The following is a 21,915-nucleotide window of genomic DNA, read 5'->3' as shown; positions in this document are numbered from 1 at the left end:
GATGCTTTGAGCAGATTTGACTTACTTTTTTCAAGTTATTTTATGATATCATCCTTTGGCAATTATCTAATCAGAAATTCGTTTTGTTGTTTTGTTTCAGGTGAGTTTCTGATATTTTTACTTACTAGGTACATACATAATGATTCCATGTTATGTGTAAATCGAAACGAGTAAGTAATGTTATTATCATTTTTTGGGTTAATTTTCGTCCATTATTTGGAAACCTAAACTTGCTGACTGAAAATAATTTAGGTGTAATGAGTATCGCCAAAGAATACTTTAGATGAGCATGTGGCCCATCTTTAAAATTAATTACGTATGAAATCATTCAAATTCAAATACATTATAGGTGCACGAATTTGGTTCTTATTTTATACTGGTGAGTCGTGAGCCAATACTGTACATTCTGGAAACTCATATTGATGATAAATAATTTTTTAGAATTTATACTTAATTATTATTTGCATTTGCGATCATTGTACTATGATCGCTCTTTTACCTCAAATTTCCAAAAATTCCAAAGAAAATGAATTTTACATACCTATTGAGAAAAATTGCGAAAAAATGTAATTTCTTGGCCAATAATAATAGGCAATTCTCTAAAATTGATCATTATTGCTATAATTTTATGATTTTTGCTTTTTATTATTTTTTTTAACATCCAAAAGCCCTTTGCAATAAAAGCCTCGCTCAGGTATTTGCCAGAAATCGTCGAAAATACCTATCACTTTTTTGCCAATAATTTCCAAAAAGCTCTGCTTCTTGCTAAAATTAATAAATTGCTTTTTGCGAAAAATTGTGAAAAAAATCTCTTCTTTTTTTAGCAAGATTTTTGAAAATACTTCTGGTTGTTTTCTTGCAGAAAATTCTAGCTTCACTTTTTTTCAAAAATTGTCCTAAAAGTCTCGCTTTTTTGCCAAAAATCACCAGAAAACCTCATCCTTTGACCTTTGCATTTTTGGGATTTTTTTGAATTTCAAAAATATAAAAGGGTCGTTTTCGACTAATTTGAGGTCGCCGAATCCGAATCTGTTGTCAGATTTGAGCGCTCTCGCCCCTTCTTCGTGGAAAACGGGCGCTTATTTCGCGATCTAAACATCCTGCATCAATTTCGATGTTATATTTGGAATCAGCGACCTCGAATTAGTCAAAATCAGCCATAAAAAAAATTCAAAATTCCACAATTTTTTTCAAGTTATTTTTGAGCTCAAAAAAAGGCTGTTTCTGAGAGAATGGTGCATCATGGTGAAAATCTGACGCCTGTAATAAATTCGCCGTCCCATAAAACTCCCCAAAAATTCATGAACTAATTATGCGTTTTGTTAAAACTTCAATCTCCTTTTAAATTGTCAAAAATTGACGTTTTTTTCAGAAATTACAAAAATCCTCACTTTATTGCATCCAATTTTTGATTAAGTAGTATTTCAAACTTTTGTGGTTACTGAAATTACTTTTTTTTTTGGAAAAAAATTGGGTACGAGCCCTAAGCATCCTGAAAATTGTTGTTGTTGTTGAAATCCAAATCTACATTTTTAAAAGTCCATATAATAATAAACATACCTAATTACCTGTATTTTTCTTCATCCGCTGTGTTCTGCTCTTCTCTTTGCATTTATCAGGTTATCTTTGCTGTTGTAACTATTTACGAGGTATCGTTCAATGTTTAATTCTTTATACAAGCTTGTTTTTCTTGCCTAGTTTGGGGTAAAAATAGGTTTCCCTGATTATTCATTTCTTTTCAAAATTTAAATATGACGAGTAGAATTCTCAATTAATCATTAATTACCTACATATTTAATCAACTTTCAAATTGAAAATGATATTCGACATCTTGATAATTATAGAGATGTAGAAATTAGTAATGTTTTTATCTTATCACTGACTATGAGTCATTCATTGATTAGCTTCACTTCGTTTCTCAATAAAATGTGCATTTCAGTGTTTCATGGTTGGATCCCTTCTCACTGCCTCCAGCTCCAATTCAATCGTAGGGCATAACATTTTCCATTCGAAGAGTAAATGAATTTTTTCTGATGGGCTTTGTTAATATGAACAAAAATTCAAAAAGTCTGACAATGAGTGAAAGTAAGTGTTGATGATGAAAAAATGAAATTGATGATTTCGATTTTTTCACCGTACATACATTTTTTGAAAGAGAGGCAGAACCTTCAAAAAAAAAAAAAATTGAAAGTTTTGGGCCATTCTCTCAGCTTTTTACCACCCTCTGAAGTATTGTAGATGGATCCTATGAATCCAGTCTGAGTGGACATAATTTCAATTTTTTGAGTCGTATACTGGATGAAAATCAAAAAAATACAATCAGCACCCTCGAAATTTCTTCCTACGTTAACTTTCAGAATTTGGTGTCCCTAAATTTTCATGTAGACTGCTTGTTGGAGGAGGTCGAGTGTTGAAAAATTTCTGAAAATTGTGTAAAAAAGTGCTCAAATTTATTGAACAATTTTTTAATTCAAATCCTTAAAATAATAGGTACGTATAAATCACCCCGTAGTTATATCAGGAAATTGAAGAGATCACAGTTGTGAAGGTTCAGAAACCAAACTAACCAGTAGGCTTAAGTACCAACTTTCCTTTAACAAATTGACAAAAAATACTCAATTTTTTGGAAGATGATACGCATATTACCGAGTACTTTTATTCGACGTAAGTTCGAGTTTCATTTTAATTATCATCTCGCTGTCAGTTCGTATTCGTGTGTCTTCCCTTGTAAAGACAGACTGTGAGAGAGTGTCGAATGAATAAGGCAAAATAAAAACTACCATCGTACACAGACACACATCGAGAAATGTTTCTGTTATAATCATTTCTCATAATTCACTTTGCATTATCACTTGTTACCGTTTATGGGATAATTTGTTGCATGTACGTCCTACGTACGTTCATATTTCCGATGCATATTGTTGATTATTACGTCGGTCTTCGCATTTAAAAAAAACTGAAACGCTGTATTCACACATGTTGCATGATGGCGTTTTTTTTCCTCTTAATTTTCATCACATGTAATTAATTCCGGAACGAAATGAATATCAGAACTGTAATATGCATCGTTATCCTTGTATCTGTTCCAATTATTCTTTGAAAGGGTGCTTGAAGGTCAAGGAGTTACAAAATGACCATTTGTCTGGACATTGGTCCTGCCATTTATTATGTGCTTGAGCATTTTATTAGGTGCCAAAAATTTACTTCGAAGAGTTCCCCATGTTCGACAAATTGGTTGGTTCATGGTTGGGTGTTGTGATTTGTTATTCAGCGACAGGGAACATCGATGACCGTTAATTGAGTTGTTGGCTGTGTTATTGTTACATGACATATTGTCTGATATGAGTTTGTGTAACCAGTTGTATAATACGTCCGCCCACATTGATTTCCATTCTATATAAACAAGAGCACGTAGTATAGTACATCGGAACTAGTTTTCTTGTTTATTGAATTTCACAAAGATCTATCAAAATACCTATACATAGTACTGGATAATTATACACTTTGACGAATGGCTAATTTGTGGTTGGATTCTCTCTCTCTCTCTCTCTCGTATAGTTAGCTGCACAATCGAGTATGAGATTTGAATACGATTCTAAATGATGCTGAATATGTACGTTCGCCTTCCACTATACGTATACAAATGGAGTTTTGGTACTGACGATTATGACGTATTTGTACATGCACACTTATTCTTGGTACGAAAGTTAAATTCCTGGTTTTATTACTGCAATGGTGTGTTGCTTATGATGACGCAGATGCATTAAAACTCGAGCTACTTGAAATACTATTAACTCCAAGTGCAATTAGCGAATGATAAAAAGTGTTTATCATTGGAGATTTTTTTTCTCTTTCACGTGGCTATAGATAGGGATTTCAATGTCGTTGGTAGTATTTTTTTTTCATTTTTATTTCCACTACAAAGGAACCGTATAGAGAGGTATCTCTTTGCGGTACCTACACATTCGTATACATATAAATATTACAAAGATAATCGAATGACAGTTCCGGGGGTTTTGTAATATTTTTTTTTATTATTATCACCGAAACGGTGTGAATCTTAATTTGTAAGTTATTGTTGTATAGGTAAAGGGAGGTGGAAAAAAAAACCACACGGAGAACTCCAGCATATAGGTGAACACTGAACAGTTTCAAGTACCAGCTTGTGGTTATTTATAGCTACTTACGATTAGAACCCCTTATGATCGTATTGACTTCCTGCCACAATATTTTCTACGTACCGTATACATACGCGTTATACTCTCGGTTTCTATTGTGATTTGTCAAGGCTGTTTTTCCTTTATCAAAGTCTACTAGTATTTTCATTTGAATTCGAACCTACCCTATGTACGATGAAGAAGGATTAAGTGGCTGTATAGTAATCCTTATCCATGAATCTGAATCATGCATCGTCTCATCATCATCATCCTGACCCTTCTTAACTATACACATTGTATGTACCGAGTTTCGTCATCGCGTCTGCGAGTAGTTTGGCGTCTCTCTTTGAAGAACGTGCGGTACCCTCAATATGTGTAGCCATCGTATCCCCTTGTTCCGCGTTATTTTATTTTCAAGATTTCCTATGTTATGTTTCTAGCCGCGATGTTATTGTTATTACACGAGGAAATATCAATGCTCGGTTATCAATTGGTTCACGTGTACGGATTGATAAATGACGTTCCGACGTATGATTTTTTCGAGAAGGGTCATTTCGGAAGTCGCCTCCTCGGTTGTTTTCCGATCGAGTAGTACTTGATAATGGGACGTTGATCTTTTTTGCAAATACGTACGTGCGAGTGTGCAGAGTGCTGGATGAATGGTGGTTGCTTTATGCTTTATAGTGCCCACTTGAGAGATTCTTCGTCAGAGATTCTCAGATGTAACAGGGTTCTACTGATTGTGAAAGATGACGTGATTTTAGCGAGGCTGAGAAGTGTCTGTATTTTGGATTCGAGGAGCAAACGAATTTTGAAAATTGATATAAAGCTTACTGATTATTTTAGGAAGAGTTTTTTGATTATGAAAATAAATAATATGAGTGAAGGGGGGGGGGGGGTTCTTTTTGGTTTTTGGTCGCTTTTGACTTGATGTTATAGCTAAAGATACAGTATGTTGTACCACTTAAAATGCAACCCTAACAATTCAAAACGTAAATTTCGTAGTCGAATAACCTTATAAAACATCTTATAATGTGTAAGAGCTTAAAATTAGTCACAGTAAGTGTTGAAAATGTGCACCGAGTGCATTCAAATGAGTAACCACACTCTTGATTTCAAGATTTGATACTTTTTTCAATGTCGGGGTGTCCAGAAGTTACTTTGGGCTTTAAAAAATCGCATTTAACTCGAGAACTAAGCTTCTTAGAGAAAAACTAATGACATTGATCTGAAAGGAAATTTAATTCTCTACACTTTTGTCGACAATAATTTTTTCGTAGGATGTATCGTTCGCCCAGAAAATCGAATTTTGTGTTTAAAAACATGAATTTCAAAAAAAAAAAATGTGCTGTCGCTTTGTTTTTTGACATAAAAGTCGATTTTCTGGGCGAACGATACATCCTACGAAAAAATTATTGTCGACAAAATTGTAGAGAATTAAATTTCCTTTCAGATCAATGTCATTAGTTTTTCTCTAGGAAGCTTAGTTCTCGAGTTGAATGCGATTTTTTATAGAGCAAACCGACTTTTGGCACCCCTGTTCTGTGAAATTTTCTTAATTTCCAACACAATCACCAAACACAAAATTGTTGATTTATTTGGTGGTACAATACCCTGATACACATCTCGAAACTTGTCTTGAGCAATTTTGAATGATGATTCTCGAAAATAATGCTCTAAAATGAAAGCTTTTTGCACTTTCATGAATTTTGTCAAAAATGTAACATTTTTTAAATCATGGCCAAAATTTTGTAAAAAGTAGCTCATGTTGACCTTTTCAGAACTTGAATTACATATTTTTGAGAGCTTTTGCCCTCGCTTCGCTCAGGCTATTTGCTCTTCTTTTTCAATATAAAAAACGTATTGTTCAAATTCAAGAAATGTTCGACGTTTCAATCAGAAAAATATGTACTCATTTACCTCCATAAAAAATTTTTTTTCTTACTTCTTGAAACATGAATTTTTGGCGGGCTTGTTTGCTTTTTTTCAAGTTTGATTTTTTTTTAATAATAATCATTCAGGTTTGAAAATTTTGAAGCAAAAATAATAAACTTCTTATCACCCAAGAAAACAACGTTTTTATACCCCTCAAAACACTAATTTTCGATAGCTTTTTCGAAAAATTGATGTATTTTTTTTCAAAAGTTGTTCAAATCTTCCATTAATTTTTTTTTAATTTTTAATTTTTGAAACAGGTGTTTATTCGCCCAATTTCATTATTACAGTAACAAGAACCTTAAAGTGAAAATAAAATCAAAAATTGAAATGACAAAATTATGCTTGCTTGAAAAAAATCTTGGGATGTTTGAAGACATTGGAAAAGCGAACAATTTTAATGCAAAATTTTGCCTCGTCCACCCCCTCCCCCTCTTGAAAAATTTTCGAGTTCGCTGATTTTGTATTTTTGACATGTAGGGTACTCATGAGAAATTGTAAAAACTTGAATAAATGTAACGTAGCAATTGTTATAAAATCATCGAATTGATTTCAAATTGATGAAGTCGTGTACTTACTCCAATGTAAAAAATTGCTAAGTTCGAACCAAAAAAAAAAATGAAAAATCGTTCTTGTGGGAAGGGGGGGGGTGAAGATATTTTGGAAGGCAGTGATTTTCAGCCTAAAAAATCCGGTAGACACCCTGATCAACGAATTTCACCTTTTGTCAAAAATTACTGAAAGTCGTGTTTTATTGCTAAAAAAAAAATCCAAAAAGTCTAACTCTTCTCCAAAAGTTTGTGTTGATGTGTGGCTTTTTTTAAACCAGAGATTGCTAAAAATCCCTTTCTTTTGCCAAAATACCTGGTCTAAAGTTTCGTTTTTTGCCAGAAATTGCGAAATTCTCTCTTTGTGTTTGTTGCTTTAAATTGCAAAGACTTTTTCAAATTAAAAAGTTGGCAAAAATATCAAAAAGTATCATTTTTTTGCACTAATTGCCAAAAAATCCTGCTTTTGCTAAAATTGTAACAAGTTTCTATCGAGTTAAATTTTTTTGATTTTCATTAAAAACGAAAAGTTCTGGTTTTTTTGGAGATTTTTTTTTTCTGCATTGAAATGTTTTGACCATATGTTTGTCACTTTTTTAGTTATTTTGTGGTTACTTTTTCGAACTTTTTTGATAACTAAAGTTAATTACGAGCCCTGCGTGAATTGTATGAAAAATATGTATCTATAGGTATATCTACGATTTAAAATCAAAAACGATTTAATCATTTCAACTACGTAGATATTTTACCATTTCAAGTCGATTCCATATTATTCATGTCAATCTACATATGTTACCCGATTCACTTGCGCATCCTGTAGTGAGTAAAGATAACCACACGTCTCTTCATGAGCGAAAATGAAACCAGCTCCGAAGCTCGAATGCTCGATAGTGTTTGAATTGGCTTTTTAATTTTGATAATAGGATATCAGAAGAAATCTCATGGTTTGTTGTTGTTTTGCGTAATGAGAATTTCGTGCGAATAATTCGAATTCGGTTTGCATATGGTGCTTTTAAAGAGCTACTAATAGTTACACGATGTATTTTTTAAGGAATTGATACGTTTATCATTGGTAAGTAGAAGTACCTTATATTTTTGTTCGGATTTGGATCCATCATCCTACTGATAAGGAAACTCTGACTCAGGAAACTCCGATCGGAACGAAAGTTAGATTCGTCGATTTTTAAAGGTTCTTTTTAATCTATCCATGTTTCGTTCCAATCGGAGATTCCGGAATCAAGAGTTTTCATTCCTAGTGACAGTTGGATACGAGTTATGAAAAATATATGTACCTACCTATCAGTTATTAAGAAAATCGATCATTTCTAGGGTTTTCATTCGCAGTTCTTTTTGAAAATTGGCGAACTCAAAATGGATTGCGACGAAGAATCCTTTCCACATTTCCACTTCACTCAACGGACTCTGCAGGATATAGCTGCATCAAAATACGCGTTCATTAGTTGGTGTAATTCCAACGACCTTCCGCATATGCCGGCGAGCATTCGATCGATGATCAAAGATAAGATCCAATCAATTAGTAAAGAGATCAAAAATTGGATTGACAATTCTAGATTGTTCGAAAACGATAAACTACCTCGTGAAGTTACAATCAATTGTGTAGCTTTCGACTCAGCCGGCGGTATTTGCTCTAGAAGAACAGTAAAAAATTTACTCATGTCGAATTTGCAGAGATTAGATTCAAAGAAACAGTTTCAGACTGCTTGTTCGTATTGCATTGAGGAAGATATTAAACGTTTGTGGCCTTGGGTCAAAGATGATGAGCGATTTCGTAAATGTCATTTTAGATTCTCTCGTCGTGTTCATTGCGTCGATTTGATGGATTATTGGTGTTCTCGTATGAGAGACGAATTGAAGAAAGTCTACGGACCGCAACAAAAATCGCCCGAATGGTATGTGCTATCTCGGCTGCTTTCTGACGGTGAGTTTTATGTGAGAAATTGGTCAGAAGTCGAGTACTTTTGGAGTAAGTTGAACACGCATGAAAAAAGATCCCTCGTGGACAAAATTTGGATGGAGCAAAAAGAAAGTTACAACTTTAGGATGAAGCCAAATCCTCTTACAAAACACACATCTCGTTTAGTAATAATGAACTGGAATGATATGGTGCTGAACAATTTTGTGAGATTTAAATGGTTTCTATTTATTGTAGATTTTGCCATCGATGACGTCTATTGCCAATATGCTTTACAGCTTTGGAACTACGGGAAGAGTTCAATTGTTGATGGTCTCACCTTTTTGTACGATATTTTATTGCCTTTATCGAAAGTGGCATATAAGTGCGAATATTCGAGGTATGCAGCGATCATACTCAAAGAAATATGGCTTTCTGCTCCCGATCATTTGAAGGATTATGTTGCCTGGAATGTGTACCTCAATCACGTTAAAAGATTGTTCAAAGCATGTTTAGATAATGCACATGATCCCCCTTTTGGTCGCGATTTTGGTTTTTTGATCGAACTACTAAAGTATGCTGATTATGGAATCGGGCAACAAATCTGGAGCAAATGGTGGCTACAGTTGACCCGTCTTGCCAGAGTCTCAGATCTACGTGAATTGATGCCGTTGTGTTTTGGGGATGTAAACGATATTGTCAAGTTTAAAAAAACCAAAATGTTGGATTACGGAATAATGCGACGTAATTTCGAGGGTTTCGTGGATTCGGAATTGTTCGAAGAGCTATCCGAGTACCTGATGTTTTGCTGTTCGGATGCTGGCGATGAAAAGCAAGCACGTATTGTAAGAACAAAAATAATTGTTCGAAATATGCGATGGATCATTCGGCATAAGTCTGATTTCACTTTAAGCAAATGTTTTCAATTTTTCGATGGTTGTTTTACATTGGAAGAAGCAGCTGAATTGCTAGAATGTTACCTACCTGATAAAGAAACTGGGCAATTGTCTTTTTTCATCTCATTTAGCTGTTTTAAAACGTTCAAAAGATTACTGAATTGTTTGAAGTTTTCTGATCAACGTTTGATGGAATTGAAGCGATTTTTCCGCGAAAGATGTCGGCATGTTTTGAAGTTCGGTGTTTTTTATTTATTATCCGTGGACGATTGGGATAATTTTCTTAAATGGTGTGATTTCAGTCCAAAAGAATTATCTGAATTGAGATGTAACATTCAGATGGATAATCTGTTCGAAAATTTTCTGATCAACATGTACAAGTTTTGGATGGCATGGCGGAAGTGTCATGATTCTTTTGTCACTGTGTGTTTTGAAGAAAATGGGTTTCATTCGATCGATGGATTTTTACGTTGGTATTTCGGAAGTGAACAAGCTGCTCAGGAGTACAAATTGCGTAAAAGGAATGATCACGAGAATAGTGAGGCGATGAAATTGTATTTGAAAGCAAATGGAAAGGTTCGTGTAATTTTTGATAGTTGGTTTATCTAATGAATTTTAGTTCCTGAGCTGTCTCGTCTTCTGATTATTTTGATGGATGTACGGAATGAATGTAGGTATTAAAAAAATGATGTAAAAGTAAAATAAGTGTCGTAGATATGTAGCTACATTTTTTTTGTCATTGAGACATTCTACCTAATGTGATATTGTTCATTCTCAGACCATTTTTTAGTTGAATTTTCTTGTGTTTTTTTGAAATATTTGATAGAGAATTTTTTTCAGAAAATTCGACTTCTTTTTGTAATTTTTTCAGCTGCACTTGTTTGTTTGTTTTTCCAATTGAAAAAATAATCTGCAACATTTTAAATAATTATTTTAATTTTACGCAATTTGAATCGGTTTATTTGTATGATTATATTTTTATTTTGTTCATTATTTCGTAGGCTGCCTACATTTGTTGTATGTAATAGGTAGGTTAGGCATATTTTAAATTTACTATCGCGATTTATTGCATTTCTCGGCAAATTTATCGTTTTTAACGCAGATACTTATAGAATTTTAAAGTTTGTAACAAATATTGCCGAAGAAGCAGAATTTTCGGATTTATAGATAATAAATGTTGTTGTTGTATGGTTTCTTGGATAACTTTTTGTAATAAACACCTTTTTTCGAAAAGGAGGAAATTTCCAAGTACGAAAATCCTTCCTTCGAAGTATTTTGAAAAAACTCATTTTGCGAAATTCCCACTTTTTTTTGCAAATGGAAAATAGCAAACATTTTCTAAAAATTTCTCGACATTTGCTTCGCTTCGCTGTTCCTTTCCTCTCTTACGAGTAGTTTTCGCAGGTCTCGTATACTCGGTTACTTTTCAAGTACCTACTTGACGACATTACTAAAATTACTATTTTTAAAAAAATTCCCAAAACCAATTTTTCCGAATCTCGACCGTACTTTGTGAAAAAACAAAAAACATACATTATACATATTACTTCTTGCTAAAAAGTACCAAAATAGTTACAAATTCCACCTAAAAAATTCTAAAAAGTCTTAGTTTTTCCTAAAAAAAGATTCGAAAAGTCTCGCTTTTTTGATTGCATTGTCAAAGATTACCAAAAATTAAAAAAAATATTGATTTATGGACCAAAATTGCCAAAACGTTTTTACAAAAAATTGACAACATATCGCTTTTCAGCGAAATTTCTTTCCCCAAAAATTCAGTACTTACCCCAAAGTTGAACTTTTTTGCTAAATTCTATAAAGTCACTTTTTTACAAAAAATTTTTCCAATGTGTCACTTTTTCACCTGAAATTGCTGAGAAGCCTTTTCTTTTACTGACATAGTAAAGAATTTCGCTTTTTTCCAGAAATTACAAAATCCTCATTTTGCCCCAATTCAATTAAAAAGTTGCAAAATTAGGTAACCTTTTTTTTTTTTGCAAAAATTACGAAAAAATATCACTTTTTCGGCACCAATTACTAAAAAGTCCTGTTTCTTGTTATAATTGTGAAAGTTTCTATCGAATTCTTTCTATCTTTAGATTTTAAATAAAACGAAAATTTCTGATTTTGGTTATTTTTTTCTGCATTTAAATGTTTTGTCACTGTTTTGGTTATTTTTTTGGTTGCTTTTTAGTGCTTTTTCGGTTTGAAAGATAATAAGTACAAGTCCTGTTTTCGAAGGACAAAATCGCATTCTTTAAGGAATAAATCCGTTGAAAAATACAATAAAAACGTTGTTTTGTTGTTCTAAGCCAAAAAGATTGCAAAACTGCTTCCAGAACTTTCTTTTTTTAAAGTAATTTTCAAAGAACTTGTAATTTTTAATGAAAATATGTAGTATTTTTTGAATACGTAATAGTCTCAAGTTTTGGAAAATTACTCAAAAAGTCTCAATTTTTGAAAAACTAGTCAAAATGTCCCAATTTTTGGAAAACTTTTCAAAAAGTCTCAATTTTTGTAAAAACCAGCCAAAATGTCCCAATTTTTGGAAAACTTTTCAAAAAGTCTCATTTCTCGGAAAATTTGTCAAAAAGCTTCAAATTTTTGGAAAATTTGTTCAAAAGTCCCATTTTTTGGAAAACTTGTCAAAATGTCTCAATTTTTGGAAAACTAGTGATGAAGTGCCCATTTTCAGCACAATTGTTGAAACTTGCCCATTTTTGTAAAAATTTTCAAAAAGTGTTCATTTTTGGTGAAACTGTCTGAAGGGGTCAATTTTAGCCACAAATTTCAGCATCTGAAATTATTTTAGTTATGAAAAATTTCAAGTCATGTTGTTTCCGAAAATCGTGGGTTCGTTCTAATCGGAAATGAGCAGGCACCTCAAGAAGTTTCCTTGTGAGCATTTTTGACCTATTTTTTCGCTCTTCGTTTTCTCAAAATGACCGACAAAATCTCTAAATTAAAGCTCAGGATTTCAGCAGTATCCCTTCAAAATGTCTACAGGTCAGTAAGCACAGTCGATTTTTCTCAGGCCTCCCCCTCCCCTTCAAAAAAAATGTTTCTCTGAAATTTGTCAACATTTTTCAGGTTTCCGCAGAACCTTCATTCCAGTATTTCTCAAAATCACTCTTCCCCCACAATCACTTCAAAAAATGCATTTGAAGATTTAAGCTACAAAATTTAATATCACTTACAGCAAAATAAAAAAAATGGCAATACAAATTTCTATGAACAGAATCGTTTAACGAATTGCAAAAATGATCAAATCGTACGAGTCTCGAGCTCGAAACATCGAACCATATACAATTTTCGTTGAATTCCGACTACCGTCGTCTTTATTCGGTATTTATGTACGTATTTCACCGTTATACTCGGCTACATTCGAAGAATACATAATACATCAGACAAAGTCACGTTTCGAATGTTACTTTGCAATTTTTAGGTGTAAATTTCAAACTAGACAAGATAATAATCGACCTCCAACTATTCATTAAAACACTTCTACAATACTAAAAAGACTCATTGAATAATATGATCTATTATTCGCACCAACATTTAGTCAGCCGACCCAACCCTCATTCATTGATAACAAAAAAAAAATTAGCTTCAATGAAACCGATCTTATAACACGTGCGGCTATCCAAACAAATCAAGTAGTAGATTACTCACGCTATATGAAAACACTTCATGAAATAATTAGCCAGTTCGAAGGCGAGTTAATTAAGTCGCAACTACACATAAATCGCTTCCGTTCTCGGTTATGTTTCCATAAAGCGGTGAAATTCCGACATAGTTTAACATAAAGAAAAATATACTGAAGGTCAAAGACCCATTTCACCCGAAAGCCAATCGAAGTTCTCTCTATAACCCCGCAGGGGTTATCGGCGATGATTTAACTTCGAGCTGAGCACGAACGATATGTTTCGCGACCGAGTAAGTTCACAGTTCTCATTTTGGACCATCGAATTATGTATTTTGAAGGTACCTTTTATAGGTAATTTTCCAGTAAATCATCGGTAGATCACTCACAAGAGCAGGCCATTGCTCTGCGAAAAGAAGACGATGGCGCCACGCGAGTTCACAATGGCTAATATTATGCGTGCCATTTGAGCGTCGTCGTCGTCGACGACAACGATGTTGTATCTTTCACGATTTCAGTCTTCCATTAATCAAATGCGCTCGTGTGCACGGTGCGGTGTGCGCGTAAAATGAATTTTTAATTAGAGCCGAAAACATTGCCAGCACAATGAACAAGTCGCTGTTGACTGTCGACTGTCGTCAGCGGTCAATGAGGTCATTCGCGAAAACCGCAGTTGCACCGAACGAGCAGCAAGAGCGCAAAAAACCCATCATCAATTCGGGTCATGGTTTAATTGAAATATCAATGATTAACGAGTATATTATAGTCGAGTATGCGAATAGAAATGGAAATTCGCGAAATGAAAATGACGCTGTGCGAATCTCGCCACTTGTACTTAGATATATGGTCGTGTTGCGTAGATAAAAAGAAAAATACGACTGTACTTGCAGACAATGTAGCTACAGGTGTGATGAATTATTGTTATCAAAGACGTAAAATTATTCATTGCTGGTGATATCATCACTTTTTCAAAAGGTCACCTACCTGTTTGCAGAAATTTCAAGTTGCGAATCTGGTTTTTTAAAAAAAATTGCAGTCAATTTAAAGACAAATGGTATCATTGCCACAGTCAGTAATGTATTTCGAGGAGTAATATTTTTCAAACCATTGGTGGTAAATGAATACATGTACCTGTAGAATTCGACAATTGGGATACAATCAGAGGCCATTTGAAAGGAAATTCACTCGAAAGATAGGGTGTTCACGAAATTTCCGTCATGATTACCTTGACCATTTTTTTTGCCATTCTCTGTGAATGCTTCATGAAAATTCATGGGCAATACGTAATAATTTTGGGGAGGGGGTAACGATCTCCAAATCACAAACATTAATTTGTCGACGCAAATAATTTTTTTTTTCATTTATCCATGCCGCCTTTTTATTTTTTTTTATTTATTAAAAAAAAGATGTGATTTTTCAATTTTTTTTTCGGTTTTAACCGATTTTTATATTTTTTTAAAAAAATTCTTCGGTATTTCGCTTCATTTTATTTGTATTTTAGCGTATATAACGTCATTTCAAATATTTTTTATACCAATTTTACAAATTTTTTTCTATTTCAAGTGATTTTTCCACATTTTTTGCTCACTATTTGGTATTACATATCATTTTATTGGCCTCTGTATTCTTCTCAACAGTTTTTATGTCAAGCACTTACTCGACAATTTCTGGCTAAAATGCAACTCTTAAGAATAATTTTTGGAAAAAAGTGAAAGATTTCTAGAATTTTTAGCAAATACATTTTTTTTGCAGCTTTTTGCAACTTTTGGCAAACAGTCAAAATTTTTTGGCAAAAAGCGAGACTTTGGCAATTTTAACAAAATCAATGGTTTTTTTGGAAATTTTTGGAAAAAGGGGCAATTCTTGAAAAAAAATTAAACTTGTTGAAATTTTCTGCAAAAAAGACAATTTTTGGAAAAAATGAAATTTCAACAATTTTAGCATAAGGAAGAGCTGTTTGACAATTTTTGGGCCAGAAGCAACCCTTTTGGATAATTTTTGAAAATAGTGAAATTTCTTGAGATTTTCTGCAAAAACAATAATTTATAGAAATTTAATTTTTGAAAAAGGTGGGATTTTGGCAGAAAATGAGACTTTGGCAATTTTTGGCAAAAAATGGAGACTGTTGGACAAACTTTTTGAAATTTTCTGCAAAAAAGACAATTTTTGGAAAAAATGAAATTTCAACAATTTTAGCATAAGGAAGAGCTTTTCGACAATTTTTGGCTCAGAAACAACCCTCTTTTGGATAATTTTTGAAAAAAGTGAAATTTCTTGGGATTTTCTGCAAAAACAATAATTTGTAGAAATTTAATTTTTGAAGAAGGTGGGATTTTGGCAGAAAATGAGACTTTGGCAATTTTTGGCAAAAAAGGAGACTGTTGGACAATTTTTGAAAAAAAATTAAACTTTTTGAAATTTTCTGCAAAAAAGACAATTTTTGGAAAAAATGAAACTTCGACAATTTTAGCATAAGGAAAGGCTTTTTGACAATTTTTTGCTCAGAAACAACCCTCTTTTGGATAATTTTTGAAAAAAGTGAAATTTCTTGGGATTTTCTGCAAAAACAATAATTTACCTATAGAAATTTAATTTTTGAAGAAGGTGGGATTTTGGCAGAAAATGAGACTTTGGCAATTTTTGACAAAAAAAGAGACTGTTGGACAATTTTGAAAAAAAATTAAACTTTTTGAAATTTTCTGCAAAAAAGACAATTTTTGGAAAAAATGAAACTTCGACAATTTCTGCATAAGGAAAGGCTTTTTGACAATTTTTGGCTCAGAAACAACCCTTTTGGATAATTTTCGAAAAAAAGTGAAATTGTTTGGAATTTTCTGCAAAAACAATAATTTATAGAAATTTTTGAAAAAGGTGGGAATTTTTGTAACCTTTTGGTAAGCAAGCAAATTTTTTGGCAGAAAATGAGACTCTGGCAATTTTTGGCAAAAAAGGAGACTGTTGGACAATTTTTGAAAAAAAATTAAACTTTTTGAAATTTTCTGCAAAAAATACAACTTTTGGAAAAAATGAAACTTTGACAATTTAGCATAAGAAAAGGCTTTTCGACAATTTCTGGCTCAGAAGGAACCCTTTTGGAACAACAATTTATAGAAATTTTTGAAAAAGTGAGAATTTTTGCAACCTTTTGACAAGCAAGCGAATTTTATGGCAGAAAGCGAGACTCTAGGAATTTTAGCAAAAGTAATGGCTTTTTGGCAATTTTCCACAAAAAGGGAAACTTTTCGACAATTTTTGGAAAAAAAATGAAACTTTTTGGAATTTTTTGCGAAAAATACATTTTAGAAAGTTTGGCAAAAAAGCCAATTTTAGAGCAAAAAGCGAGACTTTGGTTAGTCATCTTTGCAACATATTAAAAAATGTTTGAGGTACCATAATTTTATCTGTTTTTTTTTTTGGTAAAATGAATTTACATACATATTTTGTGTTTTTTTAATCGGACACCTCTGAACTCCTCCCATCTTCCCCTCCTCCCCCCCCCATTGCCCTCAAACTTGTTCAAAACACAAAAAAAATTGAAAATTATGGGACGGGAGACGTTAACATTGTCAAGTTTTTGAGAGTGCTTGGTTTAAATATTTGATTTTCTTGAAGATACAACTTCTCAGTACTCTTCAACTGCCTCCCCCCCCCCCAATTATGAAAAAAATGCTCAAAATGTGGTGTTACATATTGTTTATTTTTTGGACTTGACTCTTCTGTGTTTCACGTAGCCACTGATTTTTTTTCAAAATTAAGCTAGTGCTGAAAATATCACTCACTTCGTTTCGAGTAATTTTATCGCTATTTTTCTATCAAATTCTCATTTGAGTTATGAGTTTTACGAATCACGTTGAATGATTTTTGGTGAATCATTCTAATTTTCCCTATTTTTTGATCGAATTCGTACGTGTCTGAAAATATTTCAGAATTGATTCATACATCAGACAAAAGGTTTACAATTGGTAGTCTACTGTACGATTTCTATGTTCGTAATTTAGTCCGCAGCATGTACCTAATCGAAAATTTATTTTTTTGTTGCAGGTGAGTTGATGATTAGAAAATGTGTGACGATTGCGAAAACAATATTCTTCAAATATGGAAATTGGAAGGAAAAAAATACGTGTTGTTCGACACGAACAATCGATGATAATTGCATCTTAACTAACCTGTGGTATGTAAATACACAAAGAAATTTTCTTACATTGTGGCAACTTTCGGTTTCTTCGTATAGAATACGAGAAACTTACAGTGGAACGAACGTTATTGTGCTATGCAATACAGACTCAGAAAAATGAATAGTAGAACCTGTGAAGATGTCCGTTAGCAACATTGCTGTCAAGTTTTTTTAAAAATCTTCTGCTGGATCTCGAAGGTTAGCCAGCGAGTGGGTTTCATGAAACCTTTATTTTACGAGTCAATTAAAACGAGACTATTCACACGAAACGATATTAAAATAGACTTTTATTTGTCAGCCGTTTGTAATAATTTAATAACGGACATTGAGTTCCTTTTTTTGATATGTTGAAACGGGTTCGTCGTCTGTGGTCATTTTACCGCCTACGAAGCCGACACCGGTAAATGTGAATAATATTTTCTATTATTTTAAAAGTTTTAAAATCTTGTAAATTATTACGATTGTTCGACGCGGAGACGATTCGATATATATTTTTATAGGTATAGTATACAAGGCGTCCTACGCGATAGCGAGACTGCAGTCGCCCCTGTATATTTAAATTTTTCTCCTTGGTAAAATTTATTACGTGTATTACACGGAACTATACAAAAACAGCACGTAGCCTTGATATTTTGGTGGAGTTTATTTTTCGTTATAGTATTTTTATGTCAAACGACGATATAGGCTATAGGATAGGGCAGGGACAGGGTGTTGCTATAAACCGGGTCATCCTATAATAATACGCGAGTACACGTAGTACACATTCAATTTCTACGCGTACAAAAAGTAGGAAAATGTCAAATCTGGAATCGAGTAAACATTACCAATGAAATCCCTCTAATAAGCTATTGTTGTATCGAGAATAGTGACTGAATTGCGATTGCAAACTGTGCAATATGCGTTGATAGGTGTAATTCGTTTGAACCCTAGTTTTGTCCTAGGTCCACGACGACGGACTATAAAGGTTTGGACAAATGTTTAGGCGTTTTTGGGCGACCTTCGTCCTTCGCAAGCTGCCCAAACTGCACAGCTTGCGCAGATCGCTCGAATTAACCTATATATTGGATCTCAAATGTGCATTATTAGATACGAGTTCTTTATTATAAAGAGGAAATTTTTAATAATGAAAATAGTATTACTCGTCGATCGATCAATCATCTGCAAGATATAGCATGCCATATGGAATATATTGCTGTGCATAATGTTTTATCCATAATGCATATTTTGTATATGGGTGTTTTGACCTTTTGATGAGGTGTTTAATTTGTTTTGTGTGTTATTGTTCAACATTTTTCAACACTTTGTGTCGTATATCTTTATACGAAGAGTAGATTTTACGAGGGATTGGTGTTGAAGTTTTTTTTTTTTTTTCATTTTTACGTATGTAAATTATAGGATTTTGATTCACTTTCGTTAGTTTTTTAGTTGATTTTCTGGCTATTTTTTTATGGATTTTGGTAACATTATTATAAGCTCGACTCTTTAATATCGGATTTATGGTTTCGTTGATGTTATAAATTGTCAGAGAGGATTAACTCATTATCTATATGAGTTGAAATGTTTATATCGATGAGCTTATCAATTTAGCTGTGAATTACAAACGCGACAGATGCTTTGCTCAATTGGTTTTATTTATTTATCTTGACAGTAAGAAATTTACTTTTTAATGCCCTTGTCGAATGTCGAACCGGTATTTTGAGCTAAGGAATTGTGGTATTTTTCAATACTGAATTTCTGGATCTTCGAAAACACTGACGAAGAAATGTTTTATGTGGCTTCAAATTTGTATTCAACTTTTTTTTTTAACAAATTGGGGGCTGTAAAATGGTTTGCAGTTAGAATTTTAGTTGTTTAATCTCAAAATTCAGTTTACTTGAAGTCTTTGAAATTGTTAAAGTAGAGATTTTCTCCTTGAAAATTCGTTTGGCAGGTAAAATTTTGTGTTGAATAGCATTTTGTATCAGCACTCAAGATTTTAGTAAACAATAAGATATTTTTGACGTAGTTTTTTTTTTTTTTTTTTTATTTGATTGATGAGCTACAATTTTTTAAAGCGTTTATCCTATGGAATTTTTCTACCAGTTTATGGGCCCCACTTTCAATGTGAGTTACCATAGAAGTAATCCAATTTCAAATTTTCGTCATTTTTTGAAATTTGTTCAACAAAAATTAACCTTAAAACTCGATTATTGAAATTAATTTGAGAAATTAGCCTCAAATAGACTGAATCTCAATTTCAAGAGAGTGATAAAAAATGGGAAATGAATTAGTCTGTAGTAGAAACGCTTTATTTGGTATAGAAATGAAAAATGGCACCCTTAAAAAATCACAATTTTTGGCAGCTTAAATTTTTATGGGAAGGAGAGCCAAAATAACATTTTCTCTCCAGCCTGTTCTGGCTCTTTGCTGTGCTCATTACACTTCAGTTCATTTTATCGCCACCCACTGAAAAAATTTCAGATCAAAAGTCTGTTGATAGGAAATTACGTATAGAGATTTCATCGTTTCTTTATACGATTGTACAATTTAAATTGGCATGAATTCGTTTGATTTCACGTAATTTGATAAAATCATATCCGGCAATTTTTTAAATCATATGCTTTATCGGAAATTTTTACATCGGGTGAGTGACCGCCATGTTGAACTTTTAATTTATTCCTGAAAATATCCGGAAATGACGTGTGAGCTGTTTTTGTTATCAGAAAAGCAATTCAAACAAAGTACAGCCAGATTAGCTGTTCTGGGCATTTTAAAAAATGGTTTCTTATGTTGAAGGGAAAAACCAAAGTAAAGGTGTGAAGAATTTTTGACAAATGTCTCCTTGGAGGACTTACTAGTTTTCGCCCTTTGAGGGGGGGGGGGTGCTCTCCGATCTGAAATATTGTTTTTGGGGAACAAAAAGTCAATTCATTCCAATTTGAACTGAAAATTTAAAAAAGGAAAATATTGGAAATTTTTCAGTTTCATTCTGATTATTTTTTTCAAGATTTTCTAGATCGAATCGATTTTTTTGAAATGTGAATTAAAGTACATAATTATCTACTATCAATCTTTAAGCTTTCAAGTTTTGCAAAAGTCCTGCATTTTAAACATTTTTGAGCTTGAAAAAATCAGGTGGATTTTTTGATACCTCAAGTATGATTTTTTTCAACTTTTCCTTTTACAAAACTTTTACTTTCCTCCACCAATTTTATGTAAGTTGGTTTATAAAATAAAAGCTCATCAATGTTTGGATTTTCTATTTATTTGTTTTGATTTTGCAAAAAGTGTTGAAAAAAATTCTCGAAATGTTTTGTTTTTTCAATTTTTTAGTTCTGTTGAGCTTTTTGTTAGCGATTTTTTATTATTTCTTTTGAAAATCTTAGAAAGAAATTTGCTGGACATTTAATCAAAATCATATTTTTCAAACTCTCAAATTTCCATGTTTTTTCTTGGACATTTCTATATTGCTTTTGTTTTCTCATAATAATGTTTTCAATTATAGGATTTATCGAGTATCTTTCATCAATTTTTCAACACGATTAAAAATTTTCATCAGTTTTCCATTTTTTTTGCATATCTACAATTTGTATGATGTGAATGGCTAGTTGGTTTTTATCGCATTAAAAGGGTTGAAACAGCTTTACAATCTGCTACCGAGCATTTCCTTCACTCGAAACTTCCTACGAAAGAAAAAAATATGTATATCTTGGAGTCTAAAGAAACCGGTCAAGGACGGGTTGAAGCATTTCAACTGTTGAGATGTTAGTTTTAGTAGACTGAGTAGAGGTAGGTACATCACACACCACGTAGTTCTCTCAGATGCCAACATTTAAGTACATGGCGGGTCTAGTCTACTATACATTCGTGAAGATTTTTTTCTGAATGCGAGATGATTACGAACATACTCGTTGACAGTTTAATTTGTACGCTACCGTTTTCGGGATATCTCCAGTAAATGTACGTACAAATGCCATGGCATATCGGTGGTACGTCGCGTGATTATTCTTTTTTCGTTTTAAAACGTTAATTGTTTTATTGGTTTTGGCGAAATGAAAGCGTCACTGTGTCGTTGGTGCACATTTCGCTATTGGTTCAAAATCCGACCGAAGACGTGTATTTCATCACTGTCTTAAAAAGGATCCACGAGCTGGAGAAAATAGCGAAATAGATTATCGTACGAGTTTTTAGGATGCTGTGCCGAAAAATATATCTAAGGCACGAGAATCTTTCTATCTGGTGGTTGTACGAGCCAATAAAGCCAGGCTGTGGAAGTGGAAATGCATCGTATGTTGCGGTAGGTGATGGTTGATGGTTATGTATTTAGTTGGAGGGTGCAGCACGTTAATCCTGTCAACTATTCCAGTCTCCCCTCCAGCTGTTCCTTTGTCGTAATGCCTTTAACTAGTAAATAAATTAAATGGAATAGCGACGGGGTCTAATGTAGCCTTTGCTGTGCCGCTGCATGGCCTAGTAGCCATTATCCAATTTATAGCACAGACGATGCGATACGAGCGTGCACCTAATTGCCTACGCACTGCTTAGGGATGATTATTGTTGCGATGTTTTGTTTTTATTAACAAGGTGTTTTTAGTGTGGGCGTATCGCTGGACTGTGAGCAAAATCAAAAATTCGTGTTTTTTCTCTTTTTTTGAGAGAATTTTTATTTGAAGA

At 33.1% G+C, this 21,915-nt stretch overlaps 2 protein-coding genes across 2 annotated transcripts in view; both read left to right on the top strand.

The window, feature by feature from the left end:
• Positions 1–21,915, top strand: part of LOC135846032 (unc-112-related protein-like) — a 152,244-nt gene that overhangs the window by 61,641 nt on the left and 68,688 nt on the right. The window lies entirely within an intron of this gene.
• Positions 7,358–10,623, top strand: LOC135844503 (uncharacterized). The gene is made up of 2 exons (XM_065362722.1): positions 7,358–7,712; positions 7,970–10,623. Exon 2 carries the CDS (start codon positions 8,012–8,014, stop codon positions 10,055–10,057), a length of 2,046 nt encoding a protein of 681 aa, XP_065218794.1. The 5' UTR covers positions 7,358–7,712; positions 7,970–8,011; the 3' UTR covers positions 10,058–10,623.

The sequence above is a fragment of the Planococcus citri genome, chromosome 4, assembly GCF_950023065.1.
Source record: "Planococcus citri chromosome 4, ihPlaCitr1.1, whole genome shotgun sequence".
NCBI classification, from domain to species: Eukaryota; Metazoa; Arthropoda; class Insecta; order Hemiptera; family Pseudococcidae; genus Planococcus; species Planococcus citri.
This window is presented reverse-complemented; position numbering and strand designations above follow the sequence as displayed.

Bases quoted from the DNA above. Each gene is read 5' to 3' on its own strand.
- LOC135844503 (XM_065362722.1), top strand. From the start codon at position 8,012: ATGGATTGCGACGAAGAATCCTTTCCACATTTCCACTTCACTCAACGG.